This window comes from Mauremys mutica, chromosome 2 (assembly GCF_020497125.1).
Source record: "Mauremys mutica isolate MM-2020 ecotype Southern chromosome 2, ASM2049712v1, whole genome shotgun sequence".
NCBI classification, from domain to species: domain Eukaryota; kingdom Metazoa; phylum Chordata; order Testudines; family Geoemydidae; genus Mauremys; species Mauremys mutica.
Window position 1 is genome coordinate 211,117,972 of NC_059073.1, and position 20,844 is coordinate 211,138,815.

General features: G+C 42.6%; 1 protein-coding gene across 1 annotated transcript in view; it reads right to left on the reverse strand.

Moving 5' to 3' along the window:
• Positions 1 to 378: 378 nt before the first annotated feature.
• Positions 379 to 20,844, reverse strand: part of LOC123364480 (transmembrane channel-like protein 2) — a 54,552-nt gene continuing 34,086 nt past the window's right edge. The window contains 7 exon segments of the mRNA XM_045006660.1: positions 379 to 611; positions 3,378 to 3,498; positions 4,658 to 4,736; positions 8,847 to 8,972; positions 11,469 to 11,708; positions 12,998 to 13,065; positions 18,467 to 18,595. Of these exon segments, the coding sequence (XP_044862595.1) occupies positions 379 to 611; positions 3,378 to 3,498; positions 4,658 to 4,736; positions 8,847 to 8,972; positions 11,469 to 11,708; positions 12,998 to 13,065; positions 18,467 to 18,595 (996 nt within the window).

Sequence of the window (20,844 nt, forward strand, 5' to 3'; positions counted from 1 at the left end):
GAACTGAACCGCTCTGGGGGAGGGGAATTTTGATTTAAATAACTAGGGGAGAAGTTAAAACTCCTACTAGGTCTACAAAATGAAAGTCTTTCAAGAGACTAGCAAATATCAGACACCAAAAGATGTACCCACAATGCAGGTGATATTGGCCCTGGGGATAGGTACCATCCACACAAGAATTATCAATACTGTCACTGCCTCATATGTGCTACCTGATTAATTAAATAAAGCTGTTTGGAGACAGGGCCAACATTCAATGATCAGTGTGCAATAATTTCTTAAGACTAGAATTGTTTGAATAACAAAGAATTGTTTGAATGCCTGATATAATGGTAATAAACAATACACCTATAGCCAAACAAAACTACATGAGATGTTTTAATGCAGCTGCCCCCTGCCCATTCCAGGGTACGGTCCCGGCTGGTAAGCTCCGGGTTTTGATTGTCTATGGTGAGATGCCCTTAAACTAGGCCTCGGCGGTCGTGTTATCGTCACGCAAGGCGGTGGTGCCAGCATTTCTCCTCGCCCAGAGCTGGTGAGGTTGCTGTTTCTTGCCGTACTTCCTTCTTTCCCTGCAGGGCTGTTTCTTCTGGTAGAGTCCGATTTGTTCTCTTGTACCAGGAAAAAATAAATTAAAAACACAAGCCAAGGTGATTAAAATTATTTCATTTAAAGCAAACACTCCTTCCTCACCTCCCTCCATCGTTGCTCCTGCCATCACCCTATTTATACACAATAAACCTATCTGTATGCACTTGTGATCCTGTAGAGGTCTACACTGAGAAACCAAAAGTACAGATGTTAGCACCTGTATTCTGGCCAAGATCCAGTTTAGGTACCTACTGCCTGTCTGCCTAAGTTCCCTTTGCAGTTTTATTTTGACAGTTATAAGAGGCAATAGTTCCAGTGTCCTTACTTCATCATAAATAATACACCTCTACCTTTGTGCTTATTATGCATTTGTAATATTGTTTTTTATTATATATTTTCATTAAAATCCACAATGTGCAAGGTACTTTCCTAACCTAAATAAAGGCGCAATCCCTACTCTAAGGAAGGATGTATCACAAACTGATTGAGAAATTTCAAATTCAGTAGGACGGATGGGGGGAAGATCCAAGAGATGCTAATGTGTTTAACTATAACCACCAGCTGAAATTAAAATGATCAATAGCATCAACCTTCTTTAAGCACTGTCGCTCCATTCAGTTTCATCAAGAGTTACTCAGCTTGGCATAGCTGGTGTAGCTATTCCTACACGTGCCAAACTTTTTAGCAGTTTTAAAAAATATGTTTCCACTTCAAATTCTTGATACTCCCTAGCCCAGAATTCACTGTTGTTGTCTCCCCACTCCCTCCCCCCCCGAATATTCTCAAGGCAATTTCACATGACACGATAAATAGAGATTGGGCCTGAATCAAAACCCTCGATCCAAACTCTCAGAAATATTGGGCAACTTCAGATCAAAGCGTTGTGATTTGGGGCCCAACCTCTGTATTAAGACTCATTTGTACTTCTCCAGAATGAGCTGTGTTATGGCATGTGTAGGAATAGCTAGCTGTATGCATAGACTTAAGGAAGGCTTAGCTTGCTCTGCTGGCACACCTCCAGGCAGTATGATGGAGATATGCTCTAATTCAATGACTTCCTATGGTCTGTGTTATACAGGAGGGCAGACTACATGGTCACAGTGGTCCCTTCTGGCCTCACAATCTGTGTGTTAAGTCCTCAATAAGTAATATTGCATTCAATGATTCTATTCCATAGAAGTAACTATTTTTGCCAACAACCCACATTTAGAAACATTTCTCACCCATCCAGATTTGATTCCTAATTCTGCTTTTACTCCCCAGTCTGAGACGAGCTGGGATTGCTGTGGAGTCAACAAACTGCCACCCAGTGGAAACATCTTGTATCAGTAGCATCTCAATAATAATTTCCCTTTGGGAAGCTGTGTAGAAAGGATTCCTTTCCAGTTCTCCCCAGGCCCTGGGCTAAGGTGAGGGATTCCAAGACCTTGCCTAAGGCTTTCTCTACACTACTACTTTTGTCGGGAAAACTTGTGTTGGTCATGGGTGTGAAAAAACACACCCTGGCCAACATAAGTTTCACCGGCAAAAATGCTGGTGTGGACAGTGCTATGCTGGTAAGAGCCTCTCCTGCTGACATAGCTACCACCACTTGTAGGGGGTGGTTTAATTATGCTGACAGGAGAGTTCTCTCCCGCTGGCATAGAGTGGCTACATGGGAGACCTTTCAGCGGCACAGCTGTGCTGCTGTAAGGTCCATAGTGTAGACATAGCCTAAGGTTGCACAGGATATGCCCATTAAAAATATACTTCTTTCTTCCCCCAGTATTGCAGGGAAACTTAGTCAGACAAAATCTGCCCTTAGTTATGCTCATCCAAGCCCCTTGCACTAATGTGTCTGAGGACAGAATTCAGAATTTCTTTATGTTCACAGCCATTCCAAGGTAAAAATTGTGACTGCTGGCAATTTCCAGCAACATCCGGGACAAACCTCATTGAATTAAGTTTAAGTATTTTAGGAGTCCATTGTATTAAAAGTTACATTTTTATGTGGCGTTGTAGGGTTGTATGAGACTGACTAATGTAAACCTTGGGGAAATGCTAGGGACAATATGTGTGAAGTGGATTTCCTAGGAACTATTGGGGAGGAGGGGATTGCAGCCTCCCACCAGCAGGAGCATCGACAGCCTTTTTGGCGCCCCAGGTGGCGGAAGGTCCTGCCCCCGAAATACCGCTGATGACCGCGGCAGCCAGATGTTTGGCCGCCGCGGTCGCCGCCCTCCAAATGTCAGCATCCTAGGTGACTGCCTAGGTCACCTAATGGGTTGCGCCGGCCCTGCCCACCAACTATCTCAGCCTTTGCAGCTTTACTCCCAGGCATGACATTTTGTCTGCTGATCACTTGTTACAGGGGGACAGTTCAAAGATTCTTCAGGCCCCAACAGACTGAGGAAGGACTTTTGAATCAATAGCCTGAGTTTAAACTAACAGAGGGCCAGCCCCAATTTCTTGTAAGGTGGTTTTTGATGTTTTCTCTGTAACACACCTACCTCTGCAATGCTTCTACCTTGCTTAGAAAAAGCTGTGTGATAGTTACGCTATCAGTCTCTGAAGAGAAAGCAAGCAGGTCTGCTTAGGCAGTCTGTCTTTTACTGGGAATAACACAGTGCAGGCAGGGAACCGTTCAGCTTGGAAATACCTGGTCACAAGGGGAGAGAGATGCATGTCTCGCTTGAGAGCGGCAGAAGCCAGGGGAGCCTGAGAGTGAGTGTTCTTGCTGGACCACTGAGGGAAATATAGATGCAGTTGCTCTGAACTGTGACAAAAATATCTCTAATATGTTTTACCTTCGGTTGGTTTGGGCTGACTCTCACTCTTTGCACCTGGAACCAGCAAGTCGTCTAAGTCTTGCATTGCAGAACTAGTAGTAGCTTTGTTGTTCCTCTTGTTTTTCTCCTCGTCACGTTGCTGCACAAATTAAAACTGTTAGATTTCATTTGCAGTTGGAGACGTGATTTGTGAAATAGTTGCTTGGTGTTATGCGTTTCCTGAGGGGGAGTTACCTATGTATGAAGAGTGACAACATTTGATGAGGTCTCTGTCTCTCTGAGTAGCAATGCCTTCTCTTTCATGGCCCCTTCTGTACTCATTCATGATCACTTGTCCCACTATGGAGTTGATTTGTGTAGCTTTAAGGAGCTCACGTGCTGCTAAAGGCCACATACAGTGTATCTAAGGTTTGGTCCATATCATATTTGAGAAATTATAGACACACATAGCTTGTATTAAGCCCTGGGCAGAGTTGAAGTTGACATTTAGCCTTAATTTCTGGAGGCTGCTGATTCCTGAGTGCTCATACTCTCACCCTTAATGTTACATCAATCCCTGGGGGTATTTCATGGAATGTACTTTATGTGGCATCAATTTTTATTCTTCTTCTGACTACGAGCCTGTGTTGTACCAGTAAAATGGCAGATACAGCCTCGTGCAGGGCTAGACTCTAATTCTGGATCTCAAGAGACCTGGGTTCTATTCCTAGCTCTGCTCCTGGCCCGCTGGGTGACCATGGGCAAGTCTCTTCACTGCTCTGTACTTCAGTTTGCCTTTCTGTAACATGGTGCTAAGGATACTGACCTCCTCTGTAAAGTGCTTGGAGAGCAACAGGTCAAAGGTGCTATATAACAGACCTAGGTGTCACTGTTCTTGTTAGCAAGTCTGTTTGCTTTGTAATTTTTATAAAGCCTACATTTTACGTTGGTAGCACTTTATCTACGCTGGCGAATCTTGACCTCCTTTTGGCATTCACTGTACGAACATTAATCACACTGAATTATTTGGGCATTGAGTTTATTATGTGGGTAATAATATGCAGTTCTGGGGAAATTTCATTGTAATTTTAGCATGAGTTAATATCCACTTATTAGGAAGCGTTACTGAACAGTATTGTAATGAGCTACTGAACACTGCCAAAGTGAAATGCACAATAAAGAAAATTCACTTTTTTTTTTATTGTGCAGTTCCATAACATGGTTTAAAATGAAAAGCTATTTAAAAATAATACTCTAGGTCAAAAGGCAAGTGCCATGGTATTTTAGAAACATCCGTACTGGATAAATCACATACATACCATTTGCATTTTCTTCTTCAGTTCCGTGTTAGCATGCTGGTATGCTTCAGCCACAGCATTCAGATAGTAGATGGCTAGGCTACAAATATAAAAAGAAGATATTATACTGACAGGATAGGGAGGTAAGCAGAGAACTCCAGCTACTGCATGTGCATGCATCAAGGGATGTGCTCAGATGAAAAAAACACTGAAGATTTTTTTCAAAGGAGCTGAATTACATGAAGAACCTCCCAAATAAGCAATGCTGCATTGGGTTTGCTGCATTTGACGTGTTGCTTGCCAATTTTGGAAAATATAAGAGTTGTGTTAGAACTGGGGTGCGGTCTGATGCAAAGCACAAGTAGCAGCAGGACCAATAGGGAACAGCTGCAGTATCTGAACTGGTAGAATGCTCATGGTCAAGTCACTGCTGTGTGTTTTGTGATTGGGTGGGAGGGAGGAGGAGGCACTTACTAGATACTGTATCACTAGTTAAAAACCTTTAAAGTTATCCTTGGCTACAAACAGGATTTGGGGGGGCACAAAGGCTAACTCACTGGCAACACCCTAAGTCTCAAAAACCCTTCCTCCCTCTTCTACCTTCCACAAATGACCTTCAATCTGTTTCCCCCCAACTCGCTCCATCATCCTTTCCCCAGCCACTGCACTCAGATGGGAGTTAAACTGGAGACTGTTATACAAATTGCCTCTTCCCCCAGGCAATAAAGGAAGTCTCTCTGTCGCAGACTGCGTGGGTTCCAAAAGCTGGCAGCTCTGTTTGCAAACTTATTGTGCAAAGTGATGGTGGGCCAGTGAAAACTTCAGTATCATCTTCCCAATGATCTCATGATAAAGACCAACCCCCAAAGGCTACATTTAAAGAGCCAAAGGAATCTCTGGTGTAGCTCTGCTAAGTTCAAGAGAGTCACACTAGGGATGAACATGGTCTGTTTTGAGCAGTCATTACTTTCACAGCAGCCCCCCTACACACTGTAATAGAGAACAACAGGGTGCTGATGTCTATTGTGGATATTTGTATGGCTTCTTTCACTGTCGTACCCGAGCACCTCACCGTCTTTAACACATTTTGACTCACAACATCCCTGTGAGCTAGGGCAGTGCTGTTATCCCCATTTTACAGATGGGGAATGGAGACACACAAAGGCTAAGTGACTTGCCCAAGGTCACCCACGAAGTCTGTGGCAAAGCAGGGAATTGAGCCAAGCTCTTCCAAGTTGAGGCTAGCCACTGAAGAGTCTTGCCTCTTCTACAAGGCACTGCTCCAGTCCACAGCCTGCAACCGAACTCTTACTAATAGGCACAGGTTGAGAAACCATGTAAACTAGAGCCAGTTTTGAGTGCAGTCATGGGCTTTGGGCTTGATTCTTTCTCTCACAAAGAGGACAAGCCCACCCCCAAAGATAAAATAAAATAAAGGTAGGAGCCACGCTAGAGGGAATCAGAAGCCAAAGGAATCAGAGGAGATGTACTGGCAGTGGCAGGCAGCCTTTCTCTCACAGAGAGATACATATTTAAAAACATGCTTAAGTGTCTGGGACTGTCTCATCCCCGCTGCCGCCAGCCAGCCAGTAATATTTTGGTTGTCAAAAATGTCTCCTCCTGCTTTTGTAGAATGATTTTATTCCTTTAAAATCCAAACATCATCTGCTCAGTGACTCCAAACCATTCCTGGAAAAGCACCATCAATTTGCTGCTACTGCTTTAAAAAAAAAAAAATCTAGTATATAACAAGTAATATTGGAACAGCAAAGCTTACTGACAGTTCATAGTTTGACTGCATAGCTATGGCTCAGATTCAGTGAGCTGGAAACCAAGTTAGAAGGCTTTTTGTAGGGTAGATTTAAAAAGAGTGAATCCAAACACTGCTAGACAGGGCAAGTCTGTCGAGGATGACTAGTTTATTTTGAAGCCTTTTTTTATATACTTCCTGGGTGGGTGAGGGAATAACGTGTACATAAAAGGTCTGTCTGGAAAGAACATACTGAAGTTTGCAGAGCTCTCTCCTATGTAATTAAGACAAACCTCCATCTACTCTATATTAGTGATGCAGCATTTTGGGAAATGAATTTTTTCCTTATGCTCATGGAAACATCTGTTGGTTATCTGTAAGCAGATAATAGTTTTATATCTACACAACTGAATTTTATGATTAACCTAGGTCTTTTTTTTTTTATCTGTTGCTTTTGGTTCTAAGACCCTCCATGTATGTCTGGTTTTGACCTGACTGCACTTAATTGCCTGAAGGAACCATGTTTTTGGAAAAGATCACTGGAATCTGCTCTTTCAGAGCCCTTGTGGTCTCCACTGGCTCTCTGTTTTCTCTGTCCCTTATTCTCCAGATCTTTGAGTTACTCTGAGTAAATCAATTTTCCTTTCTGCAGATTCCAGTTTCCTTTTCAGTCCTGTGGCATCCCTTCATTAATAGCGGTAATCATCTTCAAATCTTGGAACTTCTCCCCATTTCACAACTTATTTAATAAGTGAATCAATAGATGTGAACTTGGTTAAATTTTTTTCCCATCAGGGCATTAATGCATTCCCATGCTACTTGTGGCATTTTGTCAGCCTATGTTCCTTCTCTCATATATTTGTTGCAGTTATTCTGGATTTGCTCCAGTTCCTCCCTGCACCTTATGGCTCTGAGTGAAATTACGGTCGGCATTTTAGGACTGAGCTGCTCATACAGCTTTTGATCTTCACTTAAGGGGACTTGATGGAGGGAGGAGAGGCAGGGCAATACCATGAAAAAGGGTGGTGGAGTAGGCTCTCTGAGAAGCTGCATCTTACACATCATGTGATTTGTCCCCCAGTTGATTTTTGTGACAATATAAGTAATTTGCACTAGGTGTGTGTGGATTGCTCCCCCAGGCTAGTGGCTGGTCCACATTAGAGGTTTGAGTCTGCTACTGTTTTCCATAAGGGGGTAAGTTCTTTAACTCCAGCAGTAAAGGTCAGATTTTCAGCTCTGTAGGTCCTGAGTTCAAATCCTACTATTAGCCCAAGTGAGGGTTGGTTACCTATTCATAAACTTTGTTTATGTAAAATAGCTTCTCCCAGAAAAATGAGGCAACTAGAAGTAGAGAGGAAACAGAGACAAAACAATTTCACTTAAAGTGTAATATCTAGAATGTACTCTCTGGCAATTGAGACAGTGTAAATGAATAGGAGTCATCTAAAATTGTTCCCTCTCCACCCCCTCTCCTTTCACAATTCCCCCTCCTTTTCCAGAAACAAATGAATTCAGTTCTTAGAAAGAGAGAGCACATTTTATGAGTGGCTGCCTGCCACTAAAACCAAGCTAATATAAATTTATGATTCACCCGTCACTGTTTGCAGAGGTTATTTTTTGTATTAAGGCTGCATTGCAGGTTGCCTTATCTGCTTCATTTAGGAGGAAGAGATGCAGTATCTTTCAGAGCTAAGTGAAATGCTGGCAGCTGCATTTTCTCTTTTTAATCTAGTTATACGTTGGAGCAGGATCAATGTAAGGGACTGGCCCCAGTTTGGACCTATCTTACTGTATGTACAATAGCAGGGGTGGTGGTAGCAGCTAATGGATTATAAGGAGGGAGGCAGGAAATCAGGGACTATAAATGATTCAAAGCTACCTAATTATTCCTGAGAAAGAAGTGGATGAGACATAAAACCAAGGCTGTGGCCACTAGCAGTCATTAATTATGACACAATCAACAGCAGTGGTAGTTTTAGCTATGTAGATGCTTGTTCACACTAGCTTCTGAAAAACTTTCAGATGGTAGCTGTTATGTTTCTGAAAATCTGATAAATTGAAAGGCACAGTTGGCTTATCTGACACTTTAATTGGCTCAGAAAAACACCCAAGCAAGAAAGCAACAAAAAAATAGTCAAGTTACAGCAGTGAGAGGGGTTCTTAGTTCCAAGCTACTTCATTCCTAAATGCCAACTGCAGCCAACTCCAGCTGCTTTCAAGCAGCAAATCTTTTGAACTCTGCCATGCAGAATGTTCCAGACATTAAAATTGTAGAAACCACAAATAATCACAACAGTCCTTAAAGCTACATGTGCTAATCACAGCTGTGACTTTTAATCACTGCTGATCTAGGCTATCTAGTTGCAATCTAGAGGGAAAAGGCTGTGTATCTCATTAAAACCTCATGATCTCTCAAGTCTCCCTTCTCTCCAAACCTGTATTATTGCAAATCTAACTTACACCATAAGCAGAACTGCAGGTATAATCAGGCCCGGATTTGCCACATAACTGAAGATCTTGGCTACAAAAAGTGGAAAATCCTGCTTGATGGTCTCTTGGATGACATCATACATTCTTTTCTTTCCACTGGAAAGATAAAACGACCAATTACACATTGTATCTGGTTACTGAAAGGCCACAGTACTGCCTTGTTAAACAACTTTAAAAGATTTTTATAAAGAACAATAAAATTATTTCATTGTCTGTCAACGTGTTGTTTGCTACTGAGACTTCAGATATTAAAATACTGTTGAAGTGACTTCCTTACAAATATCTTTCAGTCTAGCCACTCTTTCTTGAGTTCTAATTACCTGTTTTTAGAGGTATTGATTGTGTGAATGACCTCTACAAAGGTAACTTGCTTCAAGCACTAATATATATGTATATGTTACCTCTCCAAGTTACTTCATGAGCTCTACTTATTTATTTCCCTTGAATCCACACAAATCCTACAGACTTAAAAAAAAAATCTGAGATTTGTGACTTTCATATCACATTGAAGATGGTCTTTTTGTTGTGGAGATAGCTCTGCTTATGCAAATCAATGCTTTAACTAATGAGCCAACTTCAAGAATAGCTAAGTAAGATCGAAATTAGCAATCTGTGATGATCACTAATAGGAAGCCCACTCAAGGAGTAATTTTAAACTAGACTGAATAAAGCATTAGAGAATCTGCTGTGTGCAAATGAAATAATCATACACAGGAAAGGGGATGGGTTACATAAGCTAGGAGGTTTCTTCATAGCATTCAACACTTATGATTCTGTGAATCAGTGCTGGAGTCAAATCATGACCATTTCTGTGGGTCATATTAGCCCTACTCATAATCCTTAGACTCACTGTATTCTTGGTTATTTAAGAGCTAAAATAATTATTCTGGACTCCAATTTGGAAGAAGTCACAGTCCATCCTCATGACAAGGGTCAACAGAGACATAGAGGCTGAACCAGTTTCACCCATCTGCATTAGTCAAGTATGGTACATTACTAGCCAAATCCTCAACATTATGGTGGGAGCTGTGCTGAGAGGGTTGAGCAAGGAAGATACAAGTGGATTTTGAAAGAGAAGCTTCAAGGTTTGAAATAATTCTTTAATGCTTCAGACAATGCTTGGGAATTGTTGTGAATTGATTTATGGACTTTGAAAATCTCCTGTGGTTCAGGTACACCACTCACATCTGTCTATGTACAGATTCTGTCTTTGAGAGTAGTGCATGACTGTGTGCAAGTACTGTAGTGGATGATATTGGACTTTTTACTTTCATGTGTCCACTCAGTGGGAGGACCCCGCCACTCGGCTGCTCATGGAGCATGAAAAATGTTTTCTGCTTTGGTCAGCAAAACACCAAGGGCCAGCCCTGCATGTGACTGTCATGTCTGTGAAAGGTAGTGGCTGTGGAGATTGAAGTACTTTTGTTTTATAAACCAGGTACAGCATGAGTAATGAAGTTTCCTGCACTGTTCCGCTCACATAAATCAGCCTAGGAAATAGAGAGTCCACTTCAGGGAGGCGGGTGGAGAAAAAAGGGGGAAAGTCATCTCTCCTGAGTCTGCCAAGAAGTTTCCAGATAGTCTGGTAACTTTTGTGATCTAGAGCCCTGCCGTGGGAGGAGATTTCTAACTCATTCCAACATAAACACTCAACAATCATTAGAGGGTAACAAGTCATTGTTTGTGGGTGTTTGTGTATGTGAGGGCAGGATTGAGAACACAGGGCTGGATATTGTGATGTACTTTTAAAGGGCAAGATAATTAAATCCTGCTAGTCTGGTCTATAAATGAAGAAAATCTTGGTATTTCCTCTCATTCTCCAGCTCTCCACAGATTTCTGCTGACATTCTCCATTAGCAATTGAAGAAGCTAAGACAGTGCAACTAAAGAAACGATTTGTTCTAATCTGGCTCCTTGCTGAGTCAGGCTCAGTGTGCACCAGGAAATAATGTTACTAAATCAAATCCAAGATCATGGGCATATTAATCCAGTCCCTTGAACACTCTGTGCGGTGCTGGTTTGGAAACACAGAGAGAAATACCATTAATAAAGTAGCAACAGAGAAGCTCAGAACAATCTGATTTCTGTTATTCCTCCACCAAATACAAAAATGATCACATGTTGCGGTAGCTATTGACTATCGGGAAGCCCTTGAAAGATGGCATTTGGGGCTCCTCTTTCTTTGCAGAACATTGAAATGTGTGTCTGGGACTTTTTATTCTAGGGCATCATATTCAGACACAGACATCCATTCTCCATGGATATGCTCCAGAATCCTCTGTTGGTTCCCATTGCACTTTTTCAGGAGGAACGACAGGAATAGGTGTCAGAGGTTTTATGGGATACTTTGGTTTTGGAGATGGCAGGAGACTCAGTGAATTCTGCTATCTAGGAGTAGGTTTGTCACCCTAAATGACTGTTTGTTTGCAACTCAGTATTGGTCATGATGCACTGGTGCATGTTCTAAAGAAAAAATGTAACTAGACCAGAATAGAAATATTATACAGTCCTTGTTAGGCAACATGCCTTACTTATTACACTATTTTTTGCATAAAAGCAGAAGAAGAATTCAGGCTTGTCGTTATTTCATACCTGAATGGTCCACAGTCAAAGGAAGGAGGGAGGGACATTATGGTGTAGGCCACTGGCAGTAGGCTTAGGAACAGGATCAATAGCAAGAGTCCCATATAAAAATTATTGGATTTGGATGCTTTGAACACGCGTTCATGAGGGACATTGCTACTCATAACTGCCCAGCACTGAAAATACATGGAGGTTAGTAAGCGCAGCACATTTATACCAACCAGTCCAGGTGCATAAAAGGATCCCATCCTAAAAAAAACACAAAAAAGAGAGCACTATTTACCTAGACTAGGGTTCTACTTCAGGATCAGCAAACACATTAGCATAGGTGACAGGTACACATGGAAATGATTCTGGCTAGGTCAGTTTATGCTGCTCTCATTTCCCTTCCACCCACCACATGCAGAAAATGACCACTCCCAAAGGAGCATCCATCCTCCGCTGGCATATATGTAGAGACATGAGTGCATCTGAGGCTACGTCTTCACTACCCGCCGTATCGGCGGGTAGCAATCAATTTCTCGGAGATCGATATATCGCGTCTCATCTAGACGCGATATATCGATCCCCGAATGAGCTCCTGTCGACTCCGGAACTCCACCAACCTGAACGGCGGTAGCGGAGTCAACATGGGGAGCCGCGGACGTCGATCCCGTGCTGTGAGGACGGTAGGTAATTCGATCTAAGATACTTCGACTTCAGCTATGTTATTCACGTAGCTGAAGTTGCGTATCTTAGATCGATTTCCTCCCGTAGTGTAGACCAGCCCAGAATCTAACCTTTCATTTAAAACAAAGCTTCTAGCCTTCATGGTTGGGAAAGAAAACCATGAAAATGTTCACTGAGTATAACTGGTAGAGAGACATCTGCCTAAGTCTGCAGACTGCCTCCAGCAGAGGGGGCAGTAGTAACCACTAGAGCCAGCTATTTATCACCAGAGTAGACAAGGTTCCTCAGCTGCTGCTTTGAGGAGACACCTGCCACTGCTCCCAACACTGTGAAGGCAGAAGGGGGCCACTGCTTGGTGATGGCTGTGTGGGTCCCCATGTTGGGTTGTGCCCTGGCCCTGATTGCCTTATTCCAGCCCAAGCTCCACCCAATTGATGCATCTGTTAATGGTCAAACTTGTACCACCTGGTAACATGCTCAAAGCATGCAGATCTCCCTCCCCAACAGAAAAATCAAAATAGGTTATCATGTCATCCTTAAGAGATCTATAATCTGGGGGAAAGGTCAATTTTATCATCCAAAAATAATCCTATAAAAGGAGTAGGTCAGGATCTGCAGTACTAATTTCCATTTAAAATCGGCCAAATATTTGTACGTGAAGGTGAAGAATGAGCTGGGTTTTTTGTTTTGTTTTTAATAGCAAGGAACAAAAGTCAAACTTCTTTAAAACAAACAAAAACCCATGCAAATCAGTCCATCCAGTTTGGAAAATCTAGCTGCATTACCAGTCTCTTGAATTCTTAGTGCTGTTAAGGATTTTTCCATTCCAAGGGTCTGGGGCGGGTGGGGGGAGAGCAAAGATATCTTACCAGATCATTCCTTGATTGAAGATCAAGCCCAACACGTTACCACTAATATCAAATTCTGCATAGGAGGGCTATATGAAATGAGAGGGGGAAATAATTTATACATAAATGATCTGCTGTTGCCTGGTTTGCTAAGGTATAAAGGTGCTCATTAAGTTCTAGTGTGTTAGGGGATTCCAAGTAGAGCCCAGATTGCCTGTCTATTGAGTAGGTAACCTGTGCAGCTATGAAAACCAAGGGGAAGTTGTGCACTGTGGACCTCCTCTCCTCTCTTGCTGAAAGCTGGGAAGGCCTCTGGTGGTGGTTACCAAGTGTTTGGAATTACTTTGTCCTTGTTTTGAATCTTTGAATAATAGAGTCAGCTATGAGGAAAAGGTCGACAATGTGTGGGTTTATTTTACTTCTCCAGCTGCTGTATCTGCCCACTGGCCTAATTATATCTTGGCAAGATGTTTAATGTTTGAGTGGTTATAACAAGGTTGAGAGTGAAAAATACCCTGACTACAACCACTTGCTTAAATTTCCCAGAAGCAGGCTGTGAGGTGGGGGTTGGGGGAAGGGCAGAGAGGGGTAATTCTGAGAGGACTTGTGGCTTGTCCAATATGTGGTGTCATTTTGTACTGAACTACCTAAATACCAAAGTTTTCTGCAGTGGTGGTATAGCTATGTTGGTCGCAGGATCTGAGAGACACAAGGTGGCTGAGGTAATATCTTTTAGACCAACTTCTTTGGCAAAAGAGTAAAGCTTTCAAGCTCCACCGAGCTCTTCTTCAGGTCTTTCACAAACAGAAGTTGGTCCAATAGAAGATATTACGCCTCACCTATCCTATCTGTCTAAATACCAAAGGGCAGAATTGCCTTGTGTGAAACAGAGTCTCTTGATGTTGTAGGAGCTGACAGTGCTATAGTATTAGTATGGTATAGATACGTATTTGATCTACCAGACGGTGGCATTCATCTCCAAGGGGAGATGGTGAAAGCCTGATTGCCTGGGATATTAAAAACTGGACAGAAGAAACAATAGAGTAATATGTTCCAGGGTACAATTCTGCCCTGGATTCAGAAATGGGTGGTGGTAAAACAGACTAGACAAGCTAAAAGGTCTTTTCTCTCTCTAATGGTTGTAATTCTGTAAATTGTGTGTGTGTGAGAGAGATTTTTATCTATTAAAATGCTACAGGCAGGTCAAGCATGATGCATAATTTTGTTTTGTTCAGTAGAAATAATGCTCCCTGAAAGAATGGCATCTTGTTTTTGTGAGACGGCCAAGGGAACAGTAGTCCTACTACAAAGTGTCATTAAAACTGCTCAGTCTGACACCATATCTAACTTCAAAGTTTTGCCAACACAATTTATGTTGACATACAGCTGCTGCAGTTAGTACACTACTTGTGTGCGTGCATACGTGGCTCCTTGCATTGGCGCAGCGTGTACTCACCGGCAGTGCTCCTGTCAATGCACAGTGCGGTGTATCCTGATAGGTATCCAAGCATGCAACTTGCCACTATTCATTTCACTGTGTTCTGGGTAGTTTTGGCAATACATAGTGGGACAGAAATGACTCACTCAGTGGTGACTGGGAGCCAGGGGTCAACTTCCAATAATGCAATGTTCTCTATTCCATAATATCATTTCTGTCCCATAATTTTCATGCTTATTTTAAATTTCCCCATGATGCTTGTGAGCCCTAAAACCTCTGCACTTAATGGAAGGCCGAAATCTTGGGAGGCACATGTCGTGCTTAACACACACACCCACTCCCCTGCCCATAGATTGCAAATATGATTGCTTGCCCCAGGCACTAAAATATCTAGTTAGAGCTCTGATCTTCTGAAGAATGATAAATTTCCCAGCCTTTCATCTGGTAACACAAGTTGGGCTAGGATGCTTAACTCTCAGTCAACCCCAACCTGTGAGTTGAATACTAAGTTTCACTGAATTTGACAACAAAAGGAGGAGCATGTGAGCAACAGCAGGTTCTTCTTGGACTTCATATTCAGCTCCTGTGTTTCAGGGAGTGGTTGTTTGAACTTATGGGTAAATGATCTTGTTTTAGTAGTGTGCAGCAGGCACAAAGAATTACCTGATGGTCTTCCTCCTCTTTGCTGTCCTCCAGAGACAGACTGCTTTGGGGTATACTGCTTGAGAAGGAGATAGTCTTTTAGCCTTGTACTGCTCTTGCTGAACTCTGGGGGATTGGGATTAGACCCCAAGCCCCTGAAGGTTCACGTGCTTTAGCTTGTTAAGCCTGGTAAGCTTGTGATGAATTCTGAATGCAGTTTGTTTCTGGGTTACAAAACCATTATGTAGCATGACTGTGTCAAGGGCCAGAGACAAAGGAAGTAGGGAGCATATAATGAATCCTAAAGCAGCACTTTTAAGTGTCCCTGAGAGATGGTGAATAGATGTAAAATAAGCCATTTTTTTCCTATTTATTAAAAAGTGCCTGAAGGATGCAAGAGGCGTATTTCATAGCTTTCCTGGAGGGTGTCTCATAAAACAGCCGGAAAGGATAAAAGGAACCCCCCAAATAGCATTGTAGAGGTTGTTTTGAGGAAAACTCTTAGGAAATCAAACAAGTCTAACAAAAAGAAAGGAGGGGGGAGTCGAAATGGAGGCTGGGGCATAAAAGCTGAGATTCTCACAAAAGCAAGATTCATGAACATGGTTCACACACACAGTTTGAATCTCTGACTTCTTCAGATTGAAAAATGTGCCCTGCTATGGAATTTGGGGATTTAAGCAAAGTGGCAGCAAAAGAGAGGGGTGGGTATTTAACTCTAGAAAACTTCCGTCACTTCCTTACTATTGAAAGAGAGTATACAAAGGAAGGGTACTGGATGGGAGACACATGGGTGAAGGAGATTAAGAAGGCCTAGGGTAAAGTATGACCTGCTGTAGCAGGCACTGAAGTCTTGACGCATCCCTTTTTTAAAATGCAGAACTGATGGCTCCGTGGCATACAGGTTGAATAAAAAGTGTCAGTCATAACAAATCAAGCCACACATATGGGAAACTTTAAGGAACAGGGAGGCAGTTTGCCAAAACTGGGAGGAAAATCTTGATGGCACGAGATGTTTAAGTGCAAAATCACAGGATGGACATAAATGAAACTGTGAGAATCCTTGAGAGCTGAAAGACTGAAGAATGTTCCTATTAGTGTCCCATAAGTGCAAAGCACTATGGGGCAAGGGGAATTCAAGCACCTATTACTAGTCTAAAAATATGCTCTCACCCATGTTGCTCTCTTCTCTGCTTGCATGAGGAGGGAGTGCTGCACCCTCCCCCACAGAAATCATCCTAAGGGGCTATTGGATAAGCAGAAAGCAACCTTCCCCCTAACCCCAACTTCACTCTACAGGACAGTGGGAGAGGTAAACACTTCTGTCTCACTGCAGTGGCAGCTATGCTAAACTCCATGGCATATAGCCTGTAACCCCATAAGGGTTAGTGCTGTAAGTGGGACACCCTCATAAGTTTAATTAGTGAAGTGTGTCTGTTGACCAGCAGAAAGTGCACTGTGGAAGGAAATCTGCTCATTGTTCTATTGGAATTATTAGGGCTTATGAGACCTTGTGGAGTTCAGCTCATTGTGGTGTTTGTGAAATGAGCTGTGAGGGGATGAAAGGGAACCAGTCCCTGGGTATTCACTTGGCAGTCAGAGCTCAATGACCAAGAAGTTACTCACCACTAACTGGTAAGTTTGAGAGAGTTGCCTTGGCATATTTACAAGTGTAGGAAGCAATGCTGAGCTTCAAGAACATTCTGGAAAGCACTGTCTGTTGGGCCATGTTCTAGTGTGCCCTTACCTCCTGTGCACCCTTTCATGCCTAGAGGCAGCATTGCAGGCAGTCCACTTTCTTGGCCCCACAATGGCCTCTCTCTGTCTGCATTTTCCATGGCCTAGCTCTCTAGCCAGGTCACTTAAAAGTTCAGATCCCTTCCAGGATAACAAAAGATCCAACTGTAAATTCACAATAAATCTCTAAAACTAATAACTTCTTCTGCCCCTCTCAGGCCACTCTACACCCTTCTGCTTTGCATCTACTCCTGGGCCCTACACAGTTTCTTGTAGGCTGCTCCTTCCCCAGCAGGATTCCCCACATTGCCTCTCTTCTCCAGGGATCACAGGACCCTAACCTGATCCCTGTGGGTCTCTTCTAGCCTGACTTCCCCCAGGGCTTTCCCAGGAAAGGAACCCTCTTTATTCCTCTCTCATGAGTCTCATCCCTCTGACCTGAGTTCAGCTCTGTTTAAATTGTCTTCTGCAGCTGGGGACAGTCATTCTGATTAAGCTTCATCACACCCAGCTGGGATCACTAGTTACCCCTAAGTTGCTAGACCATGGTCAAGGTTGAGTCCATCTAGCCAGCCTCTGACAGGCCAAATGAGCATTCTCTTGTAGCACCAAAAAATGTATAAACTGGGCTTATAAAAGGACATGCAGCCCTAACTGCTTCAGTTCCTTTCTTTTTGTGTCTAGCTGTAAGTGGGGAGACTTCCTCTCAGCTCAAAGTGATTCTGGATTGTATGTTTTCTTAACCTCAGAGTTCCTTTGTTAGTGGTTGGTTGTTTTTTTGCTTCTATAGTTTAGGTAAATCCATGCCATGACACATAGGTTTTTAAACTGGTCTCTGGGTTAGCTACTGGAGTGGCTGATGTAGTTTCCAAGGGTCTAAGTAAGGCTGGATATAAGTGGTGTGCATTATTCTCCTCCATGTTGCCTGAGGTGAATTCTTGCACCTACTGTTTATTCAGCCTGGAAAAAACTGCATGTGTACATAAAGCAGAAGGAACACTATATTCAAGGGCAAATATTGCATAGGATTCATACTGTTACTAAGATATCCTGCCTCATCTATAGTGGGCGCCATCAATAGGGAGGTCCTGGGGCTTGAGAAGGGGACCTAAATGGGGAGGACTTGAAGGTTCAGCTAAGTGAATTTCAATGGTGGGGAGGGAGGGATAGCTCAAGTGGTTTGAGCATTGGCCTGCTAAACCCAGCATTGTAAGTTCAATCCTTGAGGGGGCCACTTAGGGATCTGGGGCAAAAATTGGTCCTGCTAGTGAAGGCAGGGGGCTGGACTTAATGACCTTTCAAGGTCCCTTCCAGTTCTAGGAGATTGGTATATCTCCAATTAATTTAAATTTAAATCAGCAAGTGAGCACACAATTGATTCCTTGTGAATTCAATTGCATGGTTTAGTTCACGAACACCAAAATGGACTGAATCTTGCAGGGTTCAGTCAGTCCTTATCTTAGTAGGACTAGAGCAGGATGGTTTTGTTTGTTTTTGTTTTTTAAGGTGAGCTTTATTGACCTGCAGAGAAATGTTGCATGGACACACTTCATGAATTAAAATATCAAATTAGATTGTAATAAGGCTTGATGCATTTTAAAAAAACGAATATAAAATGTAAATAAATGGCTAAAAATTGCTTATATCCTTTCAGCTTTAAGGCATTGACTTACAAATCCAGCCTCAAGGTCCCAGCACCAGCAGTAGTTCACAAATCTGACAAAGCAAGCACGAATAAAATCTCCCACCAGGATGGTTACATAGGTCACCAGAATATCAGACACAGTGAGTCTTACAAATTCCTGCAATTGAACACAAGGAAAGAGAAATTAGCTACTGTAATTTAAGTGGTGCATGATAAGACTGTATCCTCCCTTCATCTGTTTCTCTCCATGAGTGACCTTTAAACAGAATAGAAGTTGGGTCTTTTCCTTGTCTTCTGACTTTTGGTAATACTTGCCATCTGTGTGTTTCAAGAAGCACAGGCTGCATTACAGCCACCAACTATCAATTGCTGGCTGGCCTTCTTGGTCTAATTTTGATTATTTAGGTCTAATTTCAGTTGTTCTGTTCTCATTATGGTTGTTTGGCTTTAGAGTGCAGATGCTGGGCGCCGTTGGTGGGATGTGATATACAGGAGCTCATACTAAGGCCAGAAGGGACCACCAGATCATCTAAATTCTGTGGCTCCCGTATGTATAGTTTGCAGTGTTGTTGTAACTGTGTTTGGCCCAGGATATGAGAGAGAGAAGTTGGGTGAGGTACATCTCGACCTGATATAACACAAATTCAGATATAATGCGGTAAAGCAGCGCTCCGGGGGGCGGGGCTGCGCACTCTGGTGGATCAAAGCAAGTTTGATATAATGCGGTTTCACCTATAATGCGGTAAGATTTTTTTTTTTAGGGTCCCGAGGACAGTGTTATATCAAGGTAGAGCTGTATTATCTTTTTAGTGGGACAACTTCTGTTGGTGAAGGATACAAACTTTCGAGCTCCCCAGAGCCTCTTTTAGAAGTCTGGGAAAGCTAATCAGATTGTCAGAGCTAAATACAAGGTGGTACTGATTGTTAAGCATAAGGAGTTAACACACACTGCAAGAAACCACTCAAAATGAAGTGGGCAGGTAACACCTCTGCAGTCATAGCACAAAGGAGAGTTAGTGGATTACAGATTTGTTGTAATGAGACATAAAATCAGGGTCTCTGCTAGACACAAAAAAATCATGGACTCAATAGAGGTTTTTTTTTATGAATTTGGGCTCCCTAGCTCATTTTTTTTTTTAAGGTGTTGTGCAGGTTTCCTTCGAGGATGAGGACTGAGAGGTCCAATATAGAGTGATTGTTTTGTGAGAAGTGTTCACCCACAGGTGATATACTGGTTTTGTCTTGCATTATTTATCTGTGTGAGTTCATTTGAGAGCATAGTGATTGTCTCATTTCCCCTGCATAGTTGTTGGGGCATTTGATGCACTGGATGAGGTACACTGTATATTATGATAGGCTTGTGTAGGACCCAGGAATCTTGAAAGGTGTGTTGTGGGGAGTGGGTATTGATCATCATAGCAATGGAAATATGTCGGCAGGTTTTGCATGTGGTGCTATGGCAGGGGCTAGTGGCACTTTGAGTTGGTGGGGCCTGGTCTGTGGAGAGCTTGCTTCAGATGATGAGGTTGGGGGGGTTGTTTTGAAGACCAGGAGAGGGAGTTCAGGAAAGATTTCTTTCAGGATGTGGTCCCCATCAAGTATGGGTTGTAATTGTTTGATACCTTGTATGGGCTCCAGTTTGGGGTGGTGGTTGACAACTAGGGATGTGTGGTCAGTGGCTTTTTTGCTGTATTGAAGCAGGTTCTGTGGGGAATTAGAGTGGTCTGTTCCATGATGTGATCTACTTCTCTGGTGTACTGTCCTTGTTTCAGTGATGGTGGTTTTAAGCCAATAGAAGTTGGTTCAATAAAACATTTTGCCTCACCCACCTTGTCTCCCTTATACATTGTGATCCCAGGAAATAGGAGCAGGTCCAGTGCTAATCTAAAACATACGCATGCTGAGGTGGTTATTTCTGATTTACCACATAGCTTTCTGCAAACGTGCTCACAGAAAGCTCTGAATTTAATGAGGCTTACCCCATAAACTGTTCTGTTATGAATTTCATTTCCCAAAACAAATTGTGCTAAAACTTCTTTACAATTTGTTGGTTGATTTCAGAGCCTCCCCCATATTGCACTATAGCTACTCTTTATATTAGATACTGGGTGAAAGGTGAAAGATAGTGAATAATATTAAATTAGAAGCTACTCTTTAATGTACGACCAAACTGATAATACAGTCTGTATCACCAATTGCAATAGCTTCCAGTTTTGGCTGCTCTGTGTTTCTGAAAACCAGCCTTCTTGAAAGTATCTCAGGTTGGATACTTGGTGGCCACTCCTGAAAATTTTGCCCCAAATGTTGAGAGCAAAACATTGAGTTGGGAACTGAGCCAGGAATAGAGCCTGGGTCTCATGACAGCCCGTGCTCTGCCCACAAGATCAATCTCCTTTCATAGAGCTT